Source organism: Armigeres subalbatus, chromosome 3 (genome assembly GCF_024139115.2).
Source record: "Armigeres subalbatus isolate Guangzhou_Male chromosome 3, GZ_Asu_2, whole genome shotgun sequence".
Taxonomy (NCBI): Eukaryota; Metazoa; Arthropoda; class Insecta; order Diptera; family Culicidae; genus Armigeres; species Armigeres subalbatus.
The window spans coordinates 94,808,688-94,833,543 of NC_085141.1; the positions used below are offsets into that span (position 1 = coordinate 94,808,688).

The following is a 24,856-nucleotide window of genomic DNA, read 5'->3' on the forward strand; positions in this document are numbered from 1 at the left end:
TCTTGAAAGGAGGCCTGAGCCTCTTGAAAGGAGGCCTGAGGCCTCTTGAAGGAGGCTTCTGAGCCTCTTGAAAGGAGGCTCTCCGAGCCTCTTGAAAGGAGGCTTCCAGGCCTCTTGAAAGGAGGCTTCTGAGCCTCTTGAAGGAGGCTTCCTGAGCCTCTTGAAAGGAGGCTTCCTGAGCCTCTTGAAAGGAGGCTTCTGAGCCTCTTGAAGGAGGCTGGAGCCTCTTGAAGGAGGCTTCTGAGCCTCTTGAAGGAGGCTTCTGGGCCTCTTGAAGGAGGCTGGAGCCTCTTGAAGGAGGCTGGGCCTCTTGAAAGGAGGCCTGAGCCTCTTGAAAGGAGGCTTCTGAGCCTCTTGAAAGGAGGCTTCTGAGCCTCTTGAAAGGAGGCTTCTGAGCCTCTTGAAAGGAGGCTTCTGAGCCTCTTGAAAGGAGGCCTGAGCCTCTTGAAAGGAGGCTGAGGCCTCTTGAAAGGAGGCTCTGAGCCTCTTGAAAGGAGGCTCTGAGCCTCTTGAAAGGAGGCTTGAGCCTCTTGAAGGAGGCTGAGGGCCTCTTGAAAGGAGGCTTCCAGGCCTCTTGAAAGGAGGCTCTGAGCCTCTTGAAAGGAGGCTTCTGGGCCTCTTGAAAGGAGGCTTCTGAGCCTCTTGAAAGGAGGCTTCTGAGCCTCTTGAAAGGAGGCTTCCAGGCCTCTTGAAAGGAGGCTGGAGCCTCTTGAAGGAGGCCTGAGCCTCTTGAAAGGAGGCTTCCAGAGCCTCTTGAAAGGAGGCTGGGGCCTCTTGAAAGGAGGCTTCTGAGCCTCTTGAAGGAGGCTTCCGGGCCTCTTGAAGGAGGCTTCTGAGCCCTCTTGAAAGGAGGCTTCCGGGCCTCTTGAAAGGAGGCTCGAGCCTCTTGAAGGAGGCTTGAGCCTCTTGAAAGGAGGCTGAGCCTCTTGAAAGGAGGCTTGAGGCCTCTTGAAGGAGGCTTCCAGGCCTCTTGAAGGAGGCTTCCAGGCCTCTTGAAAGGAGGCTTGAGCCTCTTGAAAGGAGGCTTCCTGAGCCTCTTGAAGGAGGCTTCTGAGCCTCTTGAAAGGGAGGCTTCTGAGGCCTCTTGAAAGGAGGCTCTGAGCCTCTTGAAAGGAGGCTCTGAGGCCTCTTGAAAGGAGGCTTGCGGGCCTCTTGAAAGGAGGCTTCCAGGCCTCTTGAAGGGAGGCTTCCAGGCCTCTTGAAGAAGGCTTCTGAGCCTCTTGAAAGGAGGCTTGAGCCTCTTGAAAGGAGGCTTCCGAGCCTCTTGAAAGGAGGCTTCCGAGCCTCTTGAAAGGAGGCTTCCGAGCCTCTTGAAAGGAGGCTTCCGAGCCTCTTGAAAGGAGGCTTCCGAGCCTCTTGAAAGGAGGCTTCCGAGCCTCTTGAAAGGAGGCTTCCGAGCCTGAAAGGTACTGGTACGTTGGTACGGCCTGCGAGTGACATTTCGCAGACGGATCAAATCTTTGGTGAGTGTATCAATGGTCAGGGTGTTGCTTACCAACTGGGCCTTTGGAACATTCTGCTCGCGGGCTAAGGAGAGCGTCGACGTCTTCGGATGACACCGGATGCCGCTGGTAATCGATATTCTCGTCCACGCACCGTTGAAACCGATCCCAGTCGACTTGGTAGTAGTTTTGCCGGGTTAGCTCATGCAGATTTATCGAAGTTCCAACTTCCGCCACCACCGGATAGTAGTCCGAGCTTAGTTCCTGGAAGACGACCGGCGGGGAGACGTGACCGTTCATGTTCGTGATAAAGATGTCGAGTGTTGCATGGCCCCCGGACCGTGCCAACCGGGTAGGGCTGTCAGGGCTCAGGATGGTGTAGTGGCCCTCCAACTCGTCGTTGGACCATACGACTCCGTTCCGGTTTGAGACGGTGTTTCTCCACGATTGGTGCTTTGCGTTCAGGTCTCCAGCGACGATGAACTGGGCCCGCCGCCGAGTGAGCTTCACTATATCCCTTCGTAGTTCGGCCGATGTGCCGTCGTCGACTTTGACTTGTGTGGGACAGTAAGCCACGATGAACGTGACGACTCCGACGGATGTGGTGACTTCCACTCCAATGCCTTCGATGATTTTCAGCTTGAAATCCGGCAGCAAGCGGCAGGCGATTGCCACTCCTCCCCCTCTGAAGCTTGTTCGAACCTCACCAGCCTAAAACCCGAAATTGTTGCACTTACCTCGGGCTTCAGGTGGGTTTCGGTGATGAAAGCCGCATCAATCTCCTTCTCCTGGAGGAAATCGCTGAGCTCGCCAATTTTGCTCTTGAGTGAGCAAGCATTCCAATTCACCAGACCCAACCTAGTAGCCATTTTCAATTACGAAAAGGCCCAGAGTGTAAATCTGGTCGAAACGGGATTTGCAGCTTCGAAGCCAAGCCGCAAGTTGGCTGAATATCGGAGCCAGCTGCTCCGGGATGTAGAGCGGAGCGGAATCCTCCGGGGGTAGAGGGTGCTCATCTTGCTACTGGCGGAATCCTGGGGGAGGTAGCGACGGCCATTCGCTGGTGGACGGGTTGGATGTTGCTTTGCTTGGCTTGACTTTCGGTGGGACCGAGGCAGCAGTAGCTGCGAGCCTTCTTTGCGGTTGCAACGACGTAAGGACCGGGATCCGCCGTTGCGGGAGCGGGATTTTCGGGAAGTTTCATTCGTCGAGCAATGGGGGCGAGCTTCAGGCTGGACGATTTCTTGTGGAAGCTTTCTTACGGATTTCGCGAATTTCCGCACGTTTCTAGCAGGCCTTCGTGGTGGCCCAATGCTTTTCCCCACAGTTGGCACATTTGGGGTCAGCCTCTTCCATTTGCTCGCACTCGTCGATACCATGGTCACCGCCGCACCGGGTGCATCGTGCGTTCATGAAACAGTTCTGCGTGCCATGGCCGAAGCGAAGACAGTACATGCACTGCTTGACATCCCGATGCACGGACTTGTACTTTGTCCACTCGACGACGGTGATGTTGATGGCTTTGATTTGCTTGAGGTCCTTCATCGAGGTAGTACCGTGCTCCAGGTGCACCAGGTAGAGCTGATCACGGTAGGCCCGGGAAGTGTCATGCCGGCGGATTTTGTAAATGTTGGTCGGCTTCAGACCACTTTCCTCCAGAGCTTCCTTCAGCTCCTTTTCGTCCACTTCGTCGAGGCCACGCAGCACGACTTTGATGGGTTTGCTGCCGGGAACATCGTGGGTGTAAAACTGGAACCGTTTCGCATTCAGGTACTCCAGCACCTTGTTGAAGTGAGACCTTCCCTCGGTCATTAACTTCACTGGGATTCCGCAGAGAGCAGTCCCAGCGTCAGCATCGGTGGTGGTCTCCATCCATTCGAACAAATTTATTGCATCATCTTCATCCAAAGCGCTTGTGATTCTGCAACCGGAGGACAAATTTGTTTTGCACTTTGAAGAAAATTCATCTCGGATCAAGCTTTTTTTTTTGCATAAAATGGTGACCCGGAAAAAATCGATTTTATTTACTGAAAGATCTACGAATTGTCGAACAACCTGGACAATATAGTGTTCTGTCCACGATGGTCAGTGTGCAGAAGCTAAAGCATCCATATCTGAGCGGGGCAAAGCATGCGAGAATTGTTCGACTATGCTATCCTTAGAACCACAAAGAAGTAGACCGGTGGGTAATCTTCGAGCTCTAGGATTGTATCATCTGTCGACCAACCATCTGAACAATGTGTCACAAGTAAGTCAAGGAAAGTAATGGGATCTTTTTCCTGAACGGCAACTTCGCTAATGCGTTTTTCTAATTACATTTTATGATACACAAGAAAGGCATTAGCACCACTATGTTATCTGGGTTACAGCCGAACCCAAACCTGATATTATTCAACGATAGCCAACAAAATTCGCTTGAACAGGTCTGAATGCGGCATAAGATTTGACCAACCTCAGCATCGTTCAGTGTGCATAAATCAGTTCATTCAACAAAACAAGATATTTTGACGGCCACAGTTCAAAGTTCGCCTATCGGACACCTTTGACGCCTGCGTCTCAACATCGTCATGATGATCTTTGCCCCGATCCTTCATCAACTGATTTGCGAAAAGCGCGCGCGCTCGCGCCATATAAACACATTCTGCAAATTTAGCCAACGTTACTTTTTCGTCAACACAAAGATAAACATCACAGGAGGACATGAACGCGAATAGCCTTTCCGACGTACGTTTACCCTGGCCGAGAGCCCGAGGAGATCGTTACATAATTTTGTCCTCATTTGTCACCGCAAAGCTGAACTGCTGCGAGGTTGCACCCGCTCGCTAGTTCGCTCGTTCGCGCAACCAAAGTTCGCATTATTTTTGTAGCGACTTAGTCCGTGTTTTGATGGCCGGTGGACCTCGCCCTTCCGAGTAGTGTCGTCTATTTGTTCGGTACAAAGTATATGGTTGGTTGTACGCTTAGTTTAGAAACTTGATCCCCTTCCGTTGCGGCGTGGGGGGAAAGTTTGTTGTGATTTTGTAATGAGCTCAGAGAAATGTCAGCACATGTTACAGGGCTGTTACTACATTTTCGAAATTGCAATCGCGAAGTTTAGGATTTTCCCAAACCGGAAAGCTGTACGGATTTTGATCCTTTGATTCGAAATCCGTCCACGGTGAACAGATTTCGGTTCAAGCGGTGTTCATATTTTTTTTTTGTAATTTGTAATGTGTAAATGTGCAATACTTTGAAAATAGTATCAACGATAAACTTTTCATTTCCATTTGTTTTCAATTTTCTAGACCCTTTTTCACATACCGAGGTGCTTAAGTATATGGACTTCGATGCCCCACGGTATAACTATCGCTCAGAATTTCAGTGTCAAATAGCGGATCAAAAGTTTAGATCGTAGTGATTATTTTCAAGTAAAAACACCGCAACTGGTTGTTTTTTTTGTTATAGAGGTAATTGAATGTTGAGAACGTCGTTCAGTGTTCCACAAATTCATGAGTTCCATTTTCCGAATTCACGACGCGAGTTATCATTGTAGAAAAGTAAACCTATGTAACTAATACGCCAAACGTCCCTTGTCACCGCAGTATTGTATACAACATTGTGAGCAATATACGTGGAGCCATTTTTCGCAACAAGATAAGTGGCACACTGGAACGACACTCCGACCTTATCAGCAAGATATCAGAAGTGGCATTCGTCACCGAGCGAATGACCAAACCGAAGGAAAATGTGCAACTTTGCTGCGATTAACTGCTGCAACCTCTTACGTGTCGCTCGATAGACGGTACCCGTCAATATTCGTCAAACGTTCCCTCCTGTTTAGCAGACAGACAGTCAGTGGTGCGACCGAGTGAATGTGTTAATTATAGAATCACTAATGCGTTTAGATCGCAACGCTCGGTGACAAGTGTCTTTTTTCGTTCACTTTTCCTGAAACACTTCTAAGTTTGTGGACGAACTGCCTCCTTTTTTTTTTCTGTGGACGAGCGTTCCACACATCGTACGATGCATTGCGTGATGATTGCACATGGTACTGCGCACACCGTCTAAAAATATTTGAGAAAAAAACGATTAATTATGTGGTACCACGTGTCTAAATCAAAACAAAAAATATATTTTCAATTTAATTTTTGTTGCATTTCGATAACACTACCTTATGGCTACTTATTGCTTTATTTTGAAGAATGTCAATCTTTTGAACAAATCTAATTCTATAAATGGGTTGGATAAATCTTCTTCAAATTGTTTATATTTTCGTTTCGTTTTTTTTTAGGAAATTAAGAAAAAATCCCACAATCTCAAACATTAAAGCATCCTCAACACTTCCGCCGAGTCAACACGTTATTAATCGATCAAACACCTTCAATCGATAGCGACGCGACAACGATAGCTCTTCCTCCGAAGACGACATAGTCAAAGCAGTTGATCAAATTGCCAATTGACACGGAGAAGGACCGTGTCACGCACTTCGCTCCAGAATCCATCCAGCGCCCATCGCCGTCGAACCAACTTGAACCGGTATTTTCCACTCCAATCGGTTAGTTGTTTGGGTGCTCTCGGTGCCCATCGTCGTCGTTTATCATCTGATAAATCACCGAGCTGCGCTCGTCTCCATTGTGAACCAATCAATGATCAGCGGAGGCACACGACTCCACTACACTATTCTAACTGGTATTATCGGCCCTTCAAGTAGCGCCACGGGCGGTGTACAAAGTCCACCACAACAATCAATCTGAGCGGTTCAAGTTCAATGTTGTTTGGATTTGTAAATGTAAGCATCTATGAGCTACTGCGACAACAATGGAATAGCTACCCACTTAGCGTCATGAAATCAAGTAGAGATGTTTGGTGGAAATGTTAAAAAGCATCGCGCTCATGAAGAGCAAATCAGGTGACGTCAATTGAAGGGTTTGAAACAAACAAAGAGTAAAATTGATGATGAATGGTTTGGAAGCATGACAACACAACACACAAAATAGTTTAGTATATTGTAATGCAATTCGAGAAAAAAAATACGAGCAAATTTCCTTTCCTGCTAAATAAAATTTCCTTATTCATACCTACTATTTTTCTTGTTTTGAAAAATTGTGACACTCGCAGATTCTACAACGAATAAAGTCCTGTCATGTGGGTTTCAAAGTACACAGAAAAAATAAAGAACCTAAAAAAAAAGTTTAAAGAACTCAACTTTGAGTACGAAGTTCAAATTTTTAACTCAATTTTAGGTAGTTTTCTCACTCCCTCTCATGAATGATATTATAAACAAAGAGAGCTGCATCGACCCAACGTGTGGTGTTCCGTGGAAGAAGCCAAATTTGAGTTGTTTTCATCATAGTCTCGAGTGAGTGAAAATAACATAAATTTGAGTTGGTGAAACTTCATAGTGGGTGAAAATTCAACACGGGAGTAAAGGCAAAGTACTCACCGGATTTTTTCGCGTTTTACTTATTTTTGGCTTCTTCCACGCAAGGGCGGATTTGAATGAAAAGAACCGTAAGGTGAGTTGTTTCGCGGTTCCGTGTATATTGCTGGCTTCTCTACCCTGCTAACAGCACTTTGATGATGGATCGACTGGTCCAGTGGTTTACTCGCTACTGCGCAAATGAATGAATCGACACCTTTGCGTGCCGATAATTGATTGTTGAAAAACAATCGATGCGTTAGTGCTGAGAAGTTGTATTTTATGAGCCAAAAAAAACAGATTCATTCACCTAGCGATGCTGGCTCATTTGTAAAATTCAATAACAAGTTAGCGTCAGCTTGATTGACCATCCGTATTTATTGCTAGTACATTTTGAATAAATCAGCTTTTCTTGTGCACAGTGGACCGACAGATGCTTAGTGCGAGGGACTTACACTCATCTTCAATGTTTACACAAGTGTACTAATGATTGCAATTGTTGGGGTCATACTGGCCCCTACCATGGCAAAATTGCAAAATGGTAAGAGGAAAAAAATATGTTATAGAATAGGAATACCCCTGTACTTACCTCAGGCCTCGGCCGAGTGAGCTTTTTGACCGTAAAAAACTGTTCGGCCAAGTGTCCTGTTTGACAAAACGAACTTTTCGACTGTAGGACCGATTCAGCGAGGTCGAGGTGACATTTTTGGTCGAATTACCTGTTCAGCCATTCAGCCAAATGTCAAATTCTGGCCAGAAATGGCCTATTTTGTGAAACGGCATATTTTGTCGAATGTTTGGCCTTGGTCATGAAATTTGTTGGACTAAACGACTTTTTCGGCCAAATGGCATTTTCAGTGATATGGTTTGTTCGACCAAATGTCATTGACAACCGTAGAACCCGTTCGGCTAAATGACATATTCGGCCGTATTGCCTGATTGGACGTATGGCCTGTTCGGCCAAGCAACATTTTCATCTAAACGACCTGTTCGGTTGAATAATATGTTCATCCAACCTATACGACTTAGACTAGAAGTTTTTTTTCGGCTAAACGGCATTTTCGACCGAATGATCTGTTCCGCCAAATCTCTCTAATGACTCGCTCGGCTAAGCGGCTTACAATTGATAGCTTTCTTGACGTTGGACATATGTAGGGTGGGTGTACCAATCGTCACCATAGTTAAGAACAACTATTTTTTTAATATAAATAAAAGACATATAGGCATTGTTTATATGTCAAGCGGAAGGTTTTCCCATCCTCCTCCTTAAAACTAATGTGAAAACCGCATTAAAATTCGTGATAGTACCCGAAATTGCTTAATCCATCATAGAAACGCATGTACCAGTTGAGGCATTATTCTTAATTTTGGTTCCTATTATGGCAAATCCCATTGTTTTCTTATGCGATTGGCCATAATGGGACCGCTAGTGCGACAACTGGTGCAAAGGACGACAAAAATTGAGCAAAATCATTTTTTTACAATTATGGTTTCTTTGATTTGGAGATTAAAGGTGTAATCGTGTCATATGAATATGGTTCACTGATCAGAAAACGTTTTGTGGTGATGTGATGTGCCACTTGATGTACACTAAGGTTTTTTGCTTTTCACGTATAATAAGTATACGTAAACGCTATAGGAGCACTCCAAAACCGATTTTTTGGTAGAAGGCTCGGATACCCGTAGTGTTATATACCAATCGACTCAGCTAGACGAATTGAGGGCTGAATTGGGCTGCGAAATGGTGAGTTGACATCTGGGAAGGAGCTACCTACACAGCTCTGGCCCTCAAAAGTTCCAATCTCACGCTTCCACGAGTCTTCCGATTACAATCGATCGCCAGCTAAGGGTTTTGTACATAGCTGGTAGTGCAGTCTGAGCACTGTTGTCCTTCTGACATCAGCTAGAGTGAGGAGGTGCGACCAAGGATCATCGTCCCTAACCCCTAATCCCAAGCCGTTAAGCGACCCGTGCCGAGGGGATGCATGGCCGGGGGGTTAAATAATGAGCTAGGCCTTTAACGCAGCCTGTGGGGTACCAGGGCACCCTGCACAGTAATTGTCCCTTACCGCGTCATGCTGGTCTCTGGCGTGGTGGACCTCTTTTCCCGAGCAACTCGTGGGACCAAAATGGAAATCAATTAGTGGTAGTAGTGTAGGCGACAACCCCTTCGCAAGAGGTCGGTTGTTCAGGTCTCCGCCTAGGAGGTCAGAGGCAATAGTCGACAGCTAGGTGCGCACCTCCAGCGTGGGTCACTTAACATTCTCCTCGACTATGCCGGTAGAGGTAATCGACGGCCCATGGCTTGTGCAGGCTATGAACCGCAAACGCGATGGGCTTTCGGCCTTCGAGGTGGCGACGGAACAGCTGGACGCCATCATCGACTTTGCGTCATCGAAGCATAATATCAGTAAGGACCTCAAGAGGAGCTTTCTGAAACTTCGAAAAACCGAGGATGGACGCCAAGCTGGAGAGGGCGGTCGGGACGGCCAAGTGTAAGCCCGTGAAATCCGTGGAGTCGATGTCTATCCAGACTGAGGCCTAAGGATTCGCGGACTCGGGCAAGGTCGAATCGACCGAGGGCGTGCCAGCGAAGACGGTGGTGCCAAAGTCTACCCAGACTGAGGCTCAAGTATTCGCGGGCACGTCGGGGGTGACTGCTCCAACGGAGCAGACACAAAAACGGGGGAGACAGTCTCCAGGGGATGAGCTCCATGGGGGCCACTCCAAAACGCGGAGGGTTACTACCCCGAACAAGGGTATTAGGGCTGGGATGCTGATCCCCGGCCAGGTACCTCCAAAACCGGGGGAGGAAGGACCTGGAAAGGTCTGTCCACCCAGGAAAGACGGTGGTAAGGGGTTACGGCAGGCTGAAAGTTCTCAGCCGCACCAGACCAGGGAAATAGAGGGGGATGTCGCCTCCTGGACCCTGGTCAAGAACAAGAGGAAACCGAAGACGTCAAGGGCCGAAAAGAAGGCCCAGGCAAATGAGGGTAGCAAGAAGTCTAGGGTAGGCGCCAATCGCTCCAGGGGCGATGCCCTAGTCATCACGGCGGACGAGGCTAAGTACTCGGATGTTTTGAATGCGATGAGGAGTGACGTCAAGCTCGGTGAACTTGGCGCCGACGTACGTCGAGTAAGACGTACCCGGATGGGCGAGATGATACTCGAGCTGAAGCGGGCGTCTCGCAAAAGGGCGCCGGCTACAAGAAGTTAGCGGAGGAGGTCCTAGGCGAGACGGTCAAGGTGAGGGCACTCACGACGGAGGTGAATCTAAGGGTTAAAGACCTGGACGAGATCATTGAAGTCGAAGAGCTCGTCACGGCACTGCGGCGACAGTGTGAAGTGGAGACGCCCACCGCAGCCGTTCGGCTATGGAAAGGTCCGACAGGGACGCAGGTAGCATTGGTTCGGCTATCTGCAGCGGATGCCTCCAAGGTAGTCAAGTTAGGAAGCGTCAAGGTGGGATGGTCGGTGTGCCCTGTGGGCATATACGAGCAACCCGAAGTTTGCTTCAAGTGCCTGGAACCGGGGCACAAGCAATGGGACTGCAAAGGCCCTGACAGAAGCAATCTCTGCCGACGCTGCGGATTGGAGGGACATAAGGCACAATGCTGCATGAGCCCTCCCAATTGTTTGATTTGTTCCAGCAAAGCGGCAATGCGCTGGCACGATATCATGGTCTTCTTCTTCTTCTTCTTCTTCTTATTGGCATTACATCCCCACACTGGGACAGAGCCGCCTCGCAGCTTAGTGTTCATTAAGCACTTCCACAGTTATTAACTGCGAGGTTTCTAAGCCAAGTTTACCATTTTTGCATTCGTATATCATGAGGCTAACACGATGATACTTTTATGCCCAGGGAAGTCGAGACAATTTCCAATCCGAAAATTGCCTAGACCGGCACCGGGAATCGAACCCAGCCACCCTCAGCATGGTCTTGCTTTGTAGCCGCGCGTCTTACCGCACGGCTAAGGAGGGCCCATACCATGGTGTTCTTCTAAAAAAGCGAGTCAAGATGTTCGATGCTGCATGACACGCAGCTAGCCTCGAGGGTGCGTCGTGCACTGGCCCCCCTTTGAAGTATTACTTTCTGGTTGTACCGAAGGGACTATGGGCTTGGCGGCAATGGAAACGGTTTAGCGGGTCGGGGATGTAGTCCTGCCTCCCTCGTTTGCTGTAGGAGGTGGTCCCTAACACCGCACTTCCTCATAACTCGATTGCTGATGGAGCGACAAGACGTTTTTGTCTGCGCTCCCGCCTTCGAGTTCAGTTTTTAATTTGTTTGGCATGGCTGTTATTTTATCTTGTATCGTCGGTTTTGTTCGTTAAGTTTAATCTGTTCGGTCGAAGTTTTGTTTTATCGTAATCGTTCCGTGGTGCGCTAACAGGGTTTTCGTAACCAGAGGACAGATAAAGGACAGAACGCCAAGCAAGCGTCAGTTCAGTGACCGGTGTTGACCCGGGTTGACCCCGGGTCCAATATGCGAGCGGGACAAAGTGTCGAGTGAAAAACTACGGAAAGCGGCGTCAAACGGGTTGCGGGTTTGCGGCGCGGTAGGAAACCTGTGGAAGTTGAGAAACGAACAGAGTGCGACGAGCGGACAATCAAGAGCATCGGGAGTTTTTCGACTTCGGGAAGAGAGATTTTTAGTGACTGTGCGATTAGCGAAAGAGAAGTGAGTGAAAGAAAGCGGAGGAGAAGAGAACCTGATTGTCGTGTAGGCACCGTAGCGGCTGTCTTCATGGCAGCAATGGCAGAGACGGAGTCCCTCTGGCTGAAAGACCCACTTCCAGGAGGGGCCAGACTGATCGACGGCAGTTATACTGGTCCAACCCTTCCTTCTTATATGGATGGTACCAATACCCATGGTACCCTATATGTTTTGAGAATGTCAGCGGTAAGCGGTTCTTTACCGAATTCACCCTTCCTGATTCGTAAGTCTGTACAACAACACGTCAACGGAAAGATAGATGGAGCGTTCCCTGAACTCCAAGGGACCTTCTATGCACTCAAAGTCCGTAGCATCAGACAGTGTACCTCCCTGCTCCAGATGAAAGAGTTGATGGATGGTACCAAGGTATCCGTTATTGAACATCCGAACCTCAACGTAACACGATGTGTCGTCAGTTGCCGGGATGCCGTCAGTATGCCCGAGAATGAACTGCTGGAAGAGCTGAAAAACCAAGGTGTTAAAGAGGTACGAAGAATAACTAGAAAGAACGGATCGAACAGAGAAAACACGCCAACTATCGTAATTACGGTTCGTGGAACTGTCTTTCCTCCCTACATTGACTTTGGGTACATTCGCTGCCGAACAAGGCCTTACTACCCAACCCCCATGCAATGCTTTAATTGCTGGGCCTTCGGGCATACGGGTAAAAGGTGCCAGGCCATACAACCAATATGTGGTAAATGTTCGAGATCGCACGTCATTGTCGAAGACAAGAGTTGTCAGAACGACAAGTTCTGTTCCAAATGTCAAGCCACCGATCATGCCCTCTCCGAAAGATCCTGTCCGGTTTACAAAACCGAAAACGAAATTCAACGGGTGAGAGTCGACCAAGGACTCTCATATCCTGCAGCCAAACGTGTCTATGAGGCCAGGAACGGACCCAAAACCTTCGCCAATGTTGTTCAAGCAGGTAACGATGAACAACTGGACCAAATGAACAACCGGATCGATCAGTTAATATCCCAGCTAAAACAAAAGGATGAGATCATCGACAGTCTACGTAATTCGAATTGTCAGACCTCAAATGAAAAATCGCAACGAAGAACTACGAAAAATCAAGAAATTGAGGATCTGCGAAAATTAGTTACGCAACAAACGGCTCAATTAGCAGATTTAACACACCTAGTAAATAGCTTTCTTTCGGCTGTGATGCCAGCCCAATCCGTTTCCGTTACTCCCGAGTTTGACGTCATCCAAACTTCAGAGAAAAAGTCTACGGACCCTGGGGTTTCTGCTGCTGAAGAACCTTTAACTTCCAACCATAATAGCCATAGTCATCCCACACCTCGACCCGTACGGAATCTGCAAAGCGGGGCGCAATCTAGAGGTACTAGGTCAGAATCGCCGGTTTCAACTGCTACACTACGTTCAAAAATGTCTAAACGGCAAAACAGTAATGTTACGGGAAACGACATCAATCCATTGCAGAAAAAAATTAAGCCACAAACAAACAATTCTGGTATGCTGTCGAAAAAGAAGTAACCCTTGCATCGACTCCTGCTAGTCATCGAAACCACCTGAAATAAAGGGAATATATATAGTAGACGCTAGAGTTACACTGTAACAGAATGTAAAAACACAAAACCAAACATCATCTTCCACTGTCCAGTACATTTGTGACTTAGTTAATGAGGAAGAGATAAACAATCAAAAAGAGTGCCTGTCAGTTGGAACGATTATTTTCGCCCCTAAATTATTGTTCAGTGGATTGTTCGTGAGCATCCCCTAGCGGCTAGTAGTTCAACCTTCGTTGGAAAGGTTGCTGGTTTATATTATTTCTGAAGCAAATAGGGTAAAGGATGTATTTTGGACCACCCTTAGGAGGGCTCTTATTTTGGACCACCAAGAGGAATTTGCACTCAGTGGTCCAAAATATGACCCGTCGAACTGGTGGTCCAAAATACCTCCCATACCCTAGTTCTCCTTCTGTTAAATATTAAGCAAAACACATTAATTTATAAGCTTATACAAAACAATTGTAATTAATATTAGCTACGGCGGGACCCTTGGGTTGGGCCCGTAGGGAAAACCTTAAGATTCTCCCTTTTAACTTTAATCAAGTGATGAACTTTACTGTACGCATAAAAAATCACTTTAATAAAGAACTAAAAAAAAAAAAAAAAAACACCGCACTTCCGGGACAACCCAGGATGTCTGTTGAGCAGATTCCCACTCCATTGCTCAGGAAGAGAAAAAAAGACATCACCTCATTTCGTCGAGCTGAGTTGATTGGTATATAACACTTTGGATATCCGGGCCTTTTATTAAAAATTCGTTTTTGAAGTGATCATATAGCCTTTCGGTGTTGTACGAGAAAGGCAAAATATCGACATGTACGAAAACTCAATGACACTCATCTGCACTCAAACGACTTTTCGGTTAAATCACCTATTCGGCCGCACGTCCTTTTCGGCCAAATCATTTTCTAGCAAATGGAATTCGACGATAGGTCATTTGGCCATAATGCTCGTTTGGTTCATTTGGTCCAAATGTCGTTTTTCAGCCGCATTTTGTCAAATTTCGAACTGCATGATCCATTCGACTAAATGACATTTTCGGCCAAATGGTCTTTTCTGCCAAACGATCATTCCGGTCAAAAGACCAGTTCGGCCGACGGAGATCCTACGTAGCTTTGTTGGTTAAAGCACCAGTCTAGTGTACTGAGGGTCGTGAGTTCGAGTCCCATCGAATCAATATCTTCCACATAATTTACATATTCACATATGAGTTTTGCCAACATTGTAAATTAATGTCCAAGTCGGGTGGTTTAATCCCCGAATATAGGCAATTAAATTTGATAGAACCGAACAACCTGTTGGGGCAAACTGATTTTTCGGCAAAAATATCTGTTCGGCCAACTTCTTCTTCTTCAATGACTCTACGTTCCAACTGGAATTTGGCCTGCTTTTCAACTTATCAACGTCGCATTTCCTCAGTTATTAACTGAAAGCTTTTCTATGACCGCCCGCCATTGCATGAGTATGTATCTTGTGTGGCAAGTACAATGGACACGTTATGCCCAGGGAGTCGAGAATATTTCCCACCCGAAAACATCCTAGACCGTACTGAGAATCGAACTCGCCATCTCCGGAATGGCAATCTTATGCCTTTGCTCGCAAGGCTACTGGAGACCCCTGTTCGGCCATATATCCCTTTCTTTCTTTTCCTTTCTGAAGAATTTTTATGGAATTTCCCTTAAAATTTACAAACATTTTTATTGAAAATTGAAAATACCAAACAATTTTCATTTGAAATGTCATAGATTTTTTCTTGGAAATCACAAGCCATTGTCCATCAGAATTCCAAAGGGCTTCCCTTGTAATTTCCAGAGAATTTTCCGTGGAAACAACAAATAATTCCCCGTTAAAAATCCAGAAAAATTTGCCAGTGCATATTTTGAGAAAACTCAGAAAAATTTCATCATTTTTTTCCGGCGACGTTCAAAGGATTCTCCCGGTTATATCTTAAAAAATCGTGAAAAAAAATCTTTTTAAAACGTCTGCAATAAAAAAATTCGACAAGCCAATCCGCCGACTACAATTACGACAAACGCCGAAGCCAACGAGTTTCAGACCGGCTCACACCTCAAGTCAAGACTCATGGAAACTAACTGGCGGTTATGGACACTAATGAGTACTAGTTGCCCCTTAGGGGCCTTAGGTAAGAGATTTTTCAGGGTTTTTCAACTCTGCCCCTCCTCATGTAAGATTTTTTTCATACAAATGATTTTAGAGCCCTCTTATGCGCCATGTAAGAAAACGTCAAACCCCCATCCCCCCGTAAGGGGTTTTACATAATCAGTTTACGGGCCCTTATGGAGACACTCATTGGCACAGTCACAGTACTCATTGTGTTGTGTGTTTATTGGCACTCACAAAAACTTGCTGCTATTCATTGCCGTTTAGGTGCACTTATGAGTACTCGAGGAAAAATTTTGTGCTTCATTTGTCGTAAGACGACACATGATTGTAACTTTGCAGATACGTATTTCGATCTCACCAATAAGGCCGTGTACAATGTCTCGTACTAGACATACCTGAGCTCTAAAATAATTTTCTTGTCTTTTGTGTTTATGTCTCCGGTCGTCTTTTCTAACTGTGTTTCACGTTCTCTCTTGGTCGGGGTTTGCAAAAATCGCTCTCGATAGATAACGAACAAGAATTAAAGAAAGGCAAAATCTGTTCCAAATCATTACAAGCCATAAGAACAAATTTATATACAAGTGCGAAAAAAAGAATCGCAGTGGTAGCGCCCACCGAGGGGTTTCCAGTAGCCTTGCGAGCAGAGGCGTATGATTGTCAATCCGGAGATGGCGAGTTCGATTCTCGATCCAGTTTAGGATGTCTTCTGGTTGGAAACTTACTCGACACACTATGCATAGTGCATCCATTGTATTTGTAATTTTGTGCTGGGGACCACACATCTGTGTAAAACAAGTCGAAATACATCAACAGAACTTGGTTGTCCCGTTTTGGAGCTTTTTAAAAGAAATTTACCATGGGGTATACCCTTCAAAATCAGTTATTTTTCATGACAGCTTGCAAAAAAACGGCTGAGTTTTTGTCTCGTTTTTTGGGGTGGACCTAACAAATTTTGAAAATAACTCGTTGAAGGCCCAATCAAAAATTAGTTTTTTGCAACTTGAAATGAGCAAATTAGTTAAGGATAAGTACCTTGAAAGTGAACGATTTGATGAATGATGATCCTCGCATACACACATAGGTAGACATCATCTCAGTTCGTTGTGTCGATTGGTATATAAAACAAAGGATTTCTAGGCCTTCTATCAGAACTTTATTTTTGGTGTGAGCAAATAACATTTTCGTTACATCTTGGTGCACTAGAAAGGCAAAATGGTAACAATTCTCTCTCAAGCTTTGTTGTTCTGGCAGCGTTTTTTCCTCTTATTACAGTAAAGCAGAGCCCATATAGATCCATAGCCAAAACAAACCGGAACAAACAGAGCGTAAATCAATCATGGAAAATTCATGAATCACAACCCTCTACCCACTAAGTAGTTTTCATACTGCCCCACAACTGTTGCAACCAGATTGAAATAAAAACAGAGTGCTCCATTTTCTAACGGAACGGGAAGGTGTTATCGATCGCCACTTCCACATTTTTGTACCCACCGACAAGGCGAACGGCCAACGACAAAACAAAAGAATCGGTACAATTCAATTAACATCTGTCCGGCGGAGAGACACCTTCACATTCGTCGGAGTAAACCTAATATGATAATATGTATGAAGCAAGTAATCAAACGCGTGCAACACGACTGACCGACTTTGATGACAAAGTGCGGCGCGATTTCTTATTTGTATTCCGTACATCCAGAACACACCCTTGCCGTCGTTTGTGAGTACTCCTCATCATGGACCCACACCGGCATCGAACCGGAATCGAACAAGAAAACGTGATTGTGTGTCGACTATCATGCAAACGTACCTATCCAATAACAGTAGTTCTCTTCTCTTTTGTTTTCAGCCAGCAGCACCAGCAGAAGAACCAGAGCTCATCACATGTTGTCGATGGTGGTTAGTCGGATCCTGCGCTGTTCGCGTCCAACATCGTACGATATGATACGATTCGATAGGAAGGTCGGCCGCCACCCGATATGGTATGGTATTATGCACTTTTTTTGTCTCGATTAATAGTCCGAATAAACCAGTATTATTTATCACCAAAGTTGAAATGTTTACTAAAGAGGGTAGTTCGATTTTAGCACAAATTCAAAAGTTGATCTGCACTGAATAGTTTTTGTTAATTACAGTTTGATGAAGAACTTCATCTTAAATGTTAGGTTTACACTTCAGCAATAGGACAAACTAGATCAGTAACTGTTATTGGCACTCGTTTTTCACCTTCAATTTAAACAATAAATATTCGATATTAGTAAAAAACGACTGTCTTTTAAAACTTCTCAGCGACGATTGTCAGTCGGGAATGCATCGGAATGCAATCCAAGCTGTTGCACTTCCTAGGTTCTGTCTCTACATGTCTTTGTGGAGCTACAAGCCGTTGTGCACTTGGTGGAGATTGGAGAGAAGATCGAACGATACAGTCGGGGATTCCCGTTAAATCGGATGAGAAAATCACAGTTCGAGTAAACCAACCACGTTTTTTCAAGGTTTGGTAGGTTGAGTGGCGATAGAAGACGTACTGTGATATAATGAGAGTTAAAAGAGAGCCATGTTACCAAGAGCAATGGAATATTCTAAAACTTCGAAACGAGGTGACGGGAAAAAAATAGGTCAAATGCATTCCCATTCAATCGGCACGCCGGTAGAACAGTGTGGCCAGTATAAAACGAATAATAAAGAAATGAGGCAAAGCAAATTAACTGAAAATTTGATACAAAAATTATTTTAAGCTTTAAGAAATTCTTTAGGAAATTGGGAAAACCAACAGAAATTGCTTCAGCCGTTCAATCAAAAATTCCTTCAGGAATTTCTTCAAAAACTCCTCCAGGCATTCCTTCAAAAATTTCTTCTCTTCTCGAAGTAATCGAAAAATCTTCCGGGAATTAATTCAGAAATTCCTCAGTACATTCAAAGTTAATTGCCTATATGCCGGGTATTAAGCCACCCGGAGTGGAAATTAATTACTATGTCTGAAACTTGATTATGCATATGTACAACATGTGATAGATTTAGTTCGGAAAAGGTATTGGAGGGTAACCGCCCCTTCGGTGGGGTTTGATCCCACGACCCCAGTTCGCATGACAGGTGCTTTCCCTACTAAGCTACGAAGGACCTCCGTCGTCCACCGCAGCTTAGCGGGTACTGATGAAACCAAATTCCCAGCACCAGGTACCAGCCGATCTCTCGCAATACATTTTCAGAACTAACTCTCTCAAATGTATTTTTGTACACAATGTCAACCAAGTAGGATGAGTATTTAATATTGTCCGGCTCCTTCAAAGACGGAATTCTAAGAATGGTTTTGAAATTTTCCTTCGGGGATTCCTTCGAACCTTCCTGCAGGATTTCATTCAGAAATCCCTTCAGGGGCTTCCTCGCAAATTTCTAGAGAAAATCCCACGAAAATACCTTCGTTTTCCTACAGTTCAGATATTCTTTTAAAATTTCTTCTTTTTAGAAAACTGCTTAAGGAATAGTTTCGGAAATTTGTTCGGGAATTTCTTTGGAAATCCCTTCAGAACTTTCTCCTTTAGGAGTTTCTTTTGAAAATTCCTTTAGAAATTCGTTCGAGAATACAATTGATGCAAAACTATAATATTGCTAATGTCGCTTCCGTTCGCGTGACTAACATCTGGCTTGCTTGGGCCTGGCAGCCACAGCACCGCTTCTAAGTGTCAAATTCCTTCTAGACATTTCATTGAGCCTTGGGAAATTCCTTTATAATTTCTATAAAAATTGCTTTCAAAATTCCTTCGAGAATCTATTCAGAAAATTATTTGGAAATTCATTTTGGTATCCCTTTTAGGAAAGCATTCGAGAAGAGCTTTAGTAATTCCTTCGAATCCATTCGGATTTCTTTCAAAAATTCTCCAAAAGTTCCATTAGATTTTTTTTCGAAAATCCGTTAAGGTTCTCCTTTTGGGAATTCCTTAAAAAAACATTAGGAAATTCCTTCAGGAATTCTTCCGGGGACTCATCTTGGAAATGCCTTCAGGAATATTTTTGAAAATTACGCTTATAATTCTTATAGGCACCCATTTAGTGATTCCATTGGAAAATCCTCCAGAAATTCTTTTCAAAACTTCACCAAAAATTCCTTCGGAAGTTCCTCCAGAAATTGCTTTGAAAAATCCTGAGTAATTTTGTGTTTTTCAATACATTCCTGAAGAATGTTTTTTTTAATTCTCAAAAGAATTTACCAAGCAATCCCTCATACGCGAACGCGTAAATTTGAAGAAAATAGTGAACTCAAGAATTATTCATACCAAAGTCGATTAGAATTGCAACAATGAATGGCAACAAGATATGTGAACTCGAACTCGAATTGGCACAAAAGGATCGGCAAGCTCTATTTTATAAGTTATCGCCTAAACATAATAACCTGAATTTTGACTACATCAGGGCTGGTAGCGACCAATGCCACTCAAAATAGTGACTTTAGTGACCAAAGCTGACGAAAAAAGGGATCAAATAGTGACTTTCAGTTGCAGAAAAAGTGACCAAATAGTGACTTTCAGTTTCAGAGATGAGACAAAATATAGCGTTTTTGGGTCGAGGGAGAATTTTTTTTCGTAATTTGTGGCGGTTCTTTTACTCACCACTCTCTCATAACAAACTCAAAAGAGAAACGAAAACCGTGCACGCTAGCTTTTGCCCTCTCTTTTTATACCAAGGAAATTCTACTTAATATCAGTCAAAACTCAAACTCAAAACTATGAGTAGTCCTGCGAGCAAATCAAATGTTTGCACCACTGGAAGTGAGCGAAACATGGTTATCTATCACTCATAAGACCTGTTTTTCTTTCCCGAAAAATTATTTCTAGGCAAAAATCTGCGTGAACATTCTCTTCTCGTGAGAATGTGTGAAAATTACGATCACTGGATTAGCTGAACACCTACTTAAGAAAAATGCAGATTTGCTATAGGTGCCACGGAAGTTTTTGGAATTTTTAGTGCGAAAGGAACATCAGTACGGATCGTTTTGGTAGAAAACGAAACAAAAATTATGAAAATTCAGTTACAACGAACCTGGGATTGAACGCTCAACCTCCTGCTTATAATGCAGGACCGTCGAGCTCGTCTTCAAATTCAAAAGTTATCAAAATACATATAACGAATCTAACAAAATCTAAAAAAAATCACGAATGGTATCTTTTACATTCACGCTATTTCAAATGTATAAATTATCATCACAATATATTTTGAAAAATTCCATAATATTGAGCGAAGTGGATGTTGGGAGGGAAACACGGCTTCTATTTTCTCATGTTTTGACCCTTCCTTCGGAAGTGTCTATAATTTCACTTTGTATGCGTTACGCAGGTGTGTTACGAATTAATCCATCAAGAAATCTCGTGAATTATTGAATAAAATGTATGGTATTTGAAACAAATTCACTTTGACATTGAAAATATAATTATAACAAATGATATGATATGGAATTATGCCTATTTTACTGATTTGTTTCAGAGAAACAAATGATTTTAATTGAGGAACATATAGAAGCATGTACAAAAAAATCTTCTCAGAAAAGCAAAAACGTAAAAATTGAAAGGGATTTCAAAAATTTCTTCAGTGGAAGCTAGATAGCAAATGTGAGCATGTTTTGAGACAGTAATAGATCACTTGTATGCATGTATGTGTGCGTATGTGTGCAAATTCTGAAATTTACTACCAGAAAAATCTAGCTCATTTTTAGGGTATTGAACAAGTTTAGTTTTATCAAATTAGACATCCATAAGGCGAAATATATGTTATTATTGAACGCTATTGAGTTTCGTTCAGATCATTGACTGATTTAGTTAGTTCTGGATTAATTAATATCAATGTCTCTGGAAATTACGAGTACATTATATGCAACTAGCGTTACAATAATTACTAACCATGTCAAAATAGTTATTCGATCCGACGAGCGCCTTATAGATAGGCAGCATGAAGTACAGTACGTTATCATTCGTTGAGTCACTCAACCCATGACATCCGCATTTGGGTAGGCAATTATTTTGTTACGTTCATGGTAAATCGCCGTGGGAAGCTGAGTAGTTTTATCTTGTTTTTAATGCTGGAGTCTGGAAAAATTTCCTTTAACTAAGGAAGGGTCAAAATCTCACTGTAGGTGGATTAATCTGGGTTTTTACAGCAAAATTACTTTGGGGAAGACTCGGATACAGGGTGTAAAATGAAAATTTCCTAATTGGGGACCGAAATCATGAAAGATTTGTAACATTAATAGGTCCTTAATTTTTCAATGGATTTTAAAGATTTATATATCAATCGGTTCGCAAACTCCGCCAATTTGCCAGTAGTATTGAAACTTTTGATTATCAACGCTAAACTATTGAAAATTTGAGTTCTTTCATGCATCATGCATCTCCTATACAGCGTGTTCCAATCCTTGGTAATTGCCTATTTTTAGTGTATTATCAATAATTGAGTGGGGTGTAAGAATGGGGTGATCCAGCTGCTAGACAGTGGAGTCCCTACTCCCTCACAGAGTGGGAGGAACTGCTGAAACGAGGTCGTATCGTCGGTGGGACGGTTCCTCCCCTTCTATATAGGGCGGAACGATTTGTTCAGTTTATTATATTTGGTTTTACGTAGTTTACGTCGAGCGGTCTTGTCTTGTATACAACCTCAAGATTTTTTAACTCGATTGCAGAACAATCATAGATGCAAATATCATTATTTCTATTTGAAAATAAATATTTTTATTTTACCAAAATATCACGCGCTGAGAATCATAACTTCGTTAATAACTCAACAATCACCCATTATCACACCAAACCATTAATCTTCTGCAAACTACAGCAATTCGCTGCAATGATAAAAAGAAAACATCGACGAAGAGCAATGGATTAATGCAGTTACGCCCCTATGATTCAAAGCACGAGCTTTGTGATAAAACAATTTTCTGTTATAACAAAACTGATTAGCATGTTTGTTTTAGGTATATACTACCTTGAGGTGAACCGGTCAAGGGCCGAAAACCTCATTAATAAAGACAATAAATAATAGGTATGTACTAAATAACAAGCCTTTAATCAACTATTGGTTTCCCTGAAGAAAGAATATCTAAAATTGAAAAGATTAATCTGAACCGCCAATAAGGCAACTGATAGGGGAGACTGGGCAGATCTACTTGATCTACTTTTCTCATTTTCGATACATCCTTTCACGTCGAAAATTGCATCTCGTTTGATTGTTTTAATCTCTTTCTCTATCTTTCAACTCTCTCAAGCGTCTAGCTATTTCAAAAATCGAAAACAAAAGTGGAAAAAATGCTGTACGAGTGAACCAGTCTGAAAAATTCATTCGTTCAAAATCAGGCGGATGTTAGCCCAATCTTGAAAAACAAAACTTTTTCAATATTTTGTTTTAAATTTTAAAAATACTTAGAGGTGTCAAAAAATATGGGTTCTTTGGGAAAGTTGACTTTAAATAAAATAAAGAATCGATTAAGCAAATAAAATTTTTTTTTTTGTTAAATATCCTGGCTGTGCATATGCACAGCACATATTTCGAAATGGACAAATTGATATGAAATTTGCGAAAAAGAATCCACGTGTCTTGGGGGGACAAAAAAAATGGTTTTCGTACGTCCGAGTTGCCGAATAATATGCAATTAATTGAAATAAAAAATGTTGACAGGAAAGGTCAATTAGCTACTGGTGAATCCGTAATTTCATTTCCGCCGTGAACAAGGCATCATCCGACTTATACATAAAGCTTCATTCAAAAATAGTCAACAGTTTCAAAATAGTTGAAAATAGTGACTTTTTGCGAGAAAAAGTGACTTTAGTGTCTTGAGGTCAAAAAAAGAGACTTTTTAGTGACTTGCCCGAAAAAAGTGACCAAGTCACTAAAAAGTGACCCGCACAAACGAATTGATGAACTTGGTGGTTGATAATAATATTCGTGCGATCTGCACCAAGAACTGGTTTGCAAAATTAGCCGAAACCTTGGTGATGAAGTAATGATAATTATGAAGGTTTTTTTTTCAATTTCTTGTGAATCTTTTGTTGGTGTGAGTATTGACGAGGTTGAAGTCAGAGGATCACATCGAAATGCTAGAGATAAGTTTAATCAAACACGGCGAGTCATTCATGGACCTATAACTGACTTCCCAGCTTGATAAATCAACGACTCACAACTTTGAATTTACTAAAACGAGGTAAATATAGCTAGTTTTAAGGGATAAGCCTGTTCGCTGGGCAGGAATTCCTTACAAAACTTTTGATTTATATTAGCTCGCTACTTTCTCTTCAACTTATTGTCAACCAATATGCACCTATCAAACTAGACTTGATCGTAGTTGCGGGGTTGTGGCTCATCATCTCAGGAATGTGTACGAAGGGGTTTCCAGCGATGAGGAGATCATGATGTGCGTCCATACCAGAGTATATGTGACGCGGTCCTCAACAAAAACTACAATGGACAGCCCATGGCGGTACGAACTGTAGAAGCTGGATTCTGTTTTTGGTCGACTTACATTTTTTTCAGTTTTGCACTCATCCTAATTGTTCAACGCATATTAATTACCATGTGATTTTTCCTTGAAATATTTAGGATTTTTTGAAGCATGTTGCAAAGACTTAGGTGGCAAATTAAAGTCACACGATCAAAATTACGAGGGAAAAAAATCGTGTAAAAACAGAATCCTGTGTAGAATACGAGGCTACTATGAAATTTATTGCCGAATTTAATAGAACATCCAACGTGTTCGTACCTTTAAATGATTGGAAGCATTTACCTTATACAACATCGACCAAACCAGGATTCTAAAAATACGTTGAACACATAACATCTAGAAACAGCTTTCACGGGTTTAAGTTGAACATGGTGTAGGCGATTTTGTTGATTTTTGAAAAAGGTATCAATAATTGATATTGAACGTTAAACAATAATTGTCGTTGGTCATAATGGCACAATAATTCTGAAACTTTTAAGATTTATCGCTTAACTTTTCAAAAGGCTAAGCAACATTTTTTTTCAAGAATTAATCTGTGTACTGCAATCAAAAACTTTCATATTGGTCTGTTGATTACAATATTCAAAGAATTTCTGCCTCATAAGCAGGAGGTCGTGGGTTCAATCCCAGGCCCGTTTCATTTCTCCTACTTTGTATCTTTTCATATATTTCTCATGTTCTAGCAATCGTTAGAACGGGAAATAACTTTTCATACCGTTTCCTTCTTCTATCCCTATACCTACACCTTGTAACTGTTACAATTCGAAATGAGCGAAAAAGCTCGTTTCGGCATCCAATTAGAATATACCATCCTTCCATTACTACATATCACATTTACAACCATTGGCGTGAATAAAAGGTGGCTTAGGAATTTCTCCGGAGTCCTCCAAAGATTTGTTTCGGAATCATTTGGAGATTTGCTTCGGAACTCCTTGACGATTTGTTTCAGAATACTTCGACGATTTGCTTCAGAATTCTTTGAATAGTTAATTCGGAACCCCTCGACGATCGGAATCGCTCTGACGATTTGCTTCGAAAGCCCTCGACGAAATGCTTTGGAATCATTTGATGATTCGCTTCGGAATACATCGACGGTTTACTTCGGAATTCATCGAAGATTTAGTTCGGACTCCCACTACAATTTACTTTGGAATCCCTCGACGAATTAC

The 24,856-nt window shown here is 43.2% G+C and overlaps 2 protein-coding genes across 5 annotated transcripts in view; one reads left to right on the forward strand and one right to left on the reverse strand.

Moving 5' to 3' along the window:
* LOC134224919 (long-chain-fatty-acid--CoA ligase 4-like) overlaps positions 1-24,856 on the reverse strand; it is a 138,700-nt gene that overhangs the window by 100,791 nt on the left and 13,053 nt on the right. The window contains exon 1 of one of the 3 annotated variants that reach the window (XM_062704576.1): positions 17,025-17,166. The exons of the other annotated variants lie outside the window; for them this stretch is intronic. The gene's annotated coding sequence lies outside the window, so the exon portion shown is untranslated. Of the gene's footprint in view, positions 1-17,024; positions 17,167-24,856 lie in introns of those variants that run through there. 3 annotated transcript variants of the gene reach the window in all.
* LOC134224920 (uncharacterized) lies at positions 16,744-17,869 on the forward strand. 2 transcript variants are annotated; one of them, XM_062704578.1, is made up of 3 exons: positions 16,744-16,934; positions 17,064-17,196; positions 17,504-17,869. In XM_062704578.1, the coding sequence occupies exons 1-3, from the start codon at positions 16,868-16,870 to the stop codon at positions 17,655-17,657; spliced, it is 354 nt and encodes a 117-aa protein (XP_062560562.1). In that variant the 5' UTR covers positions 16,744-16,867; the 3' UTR covers positions 17,658-17,869. The 2 variants fall into 2 exon arrangements, 1 of the variants encoding a protein (XP_062560562.1); XR_009983106.1 differs by lacking the exon at positions 17,504-17,869 and having other exon boundaries at positions 16,912-16,998; positions 17,064-17,187.

Bases quoted from the DNA above. Each gene is read 5' to 3' on its own strand.
- LOC134224920 (XM_062704578.1), top strand. From the start codon at position 16,868: ATGACAAAGTGCGGCGCGATTTCTTATTTGTATTCCGTACATCCAGAA. The intron at 16,935-17,063 runs GTGAGTACTCCT...TTTTGTTTTCAG, and splicing joins ACACACCCTTGCCGTCGTTT to CCAGCAGCACCAGCAGAAGA. The intron at 17,197-17,503 runs GTATGGTATTAT...AAAACTTCTCAG, and splicing joins GTCGGCCGCCACCCGATATG to CGACGATTGTCAGTCGGGAA.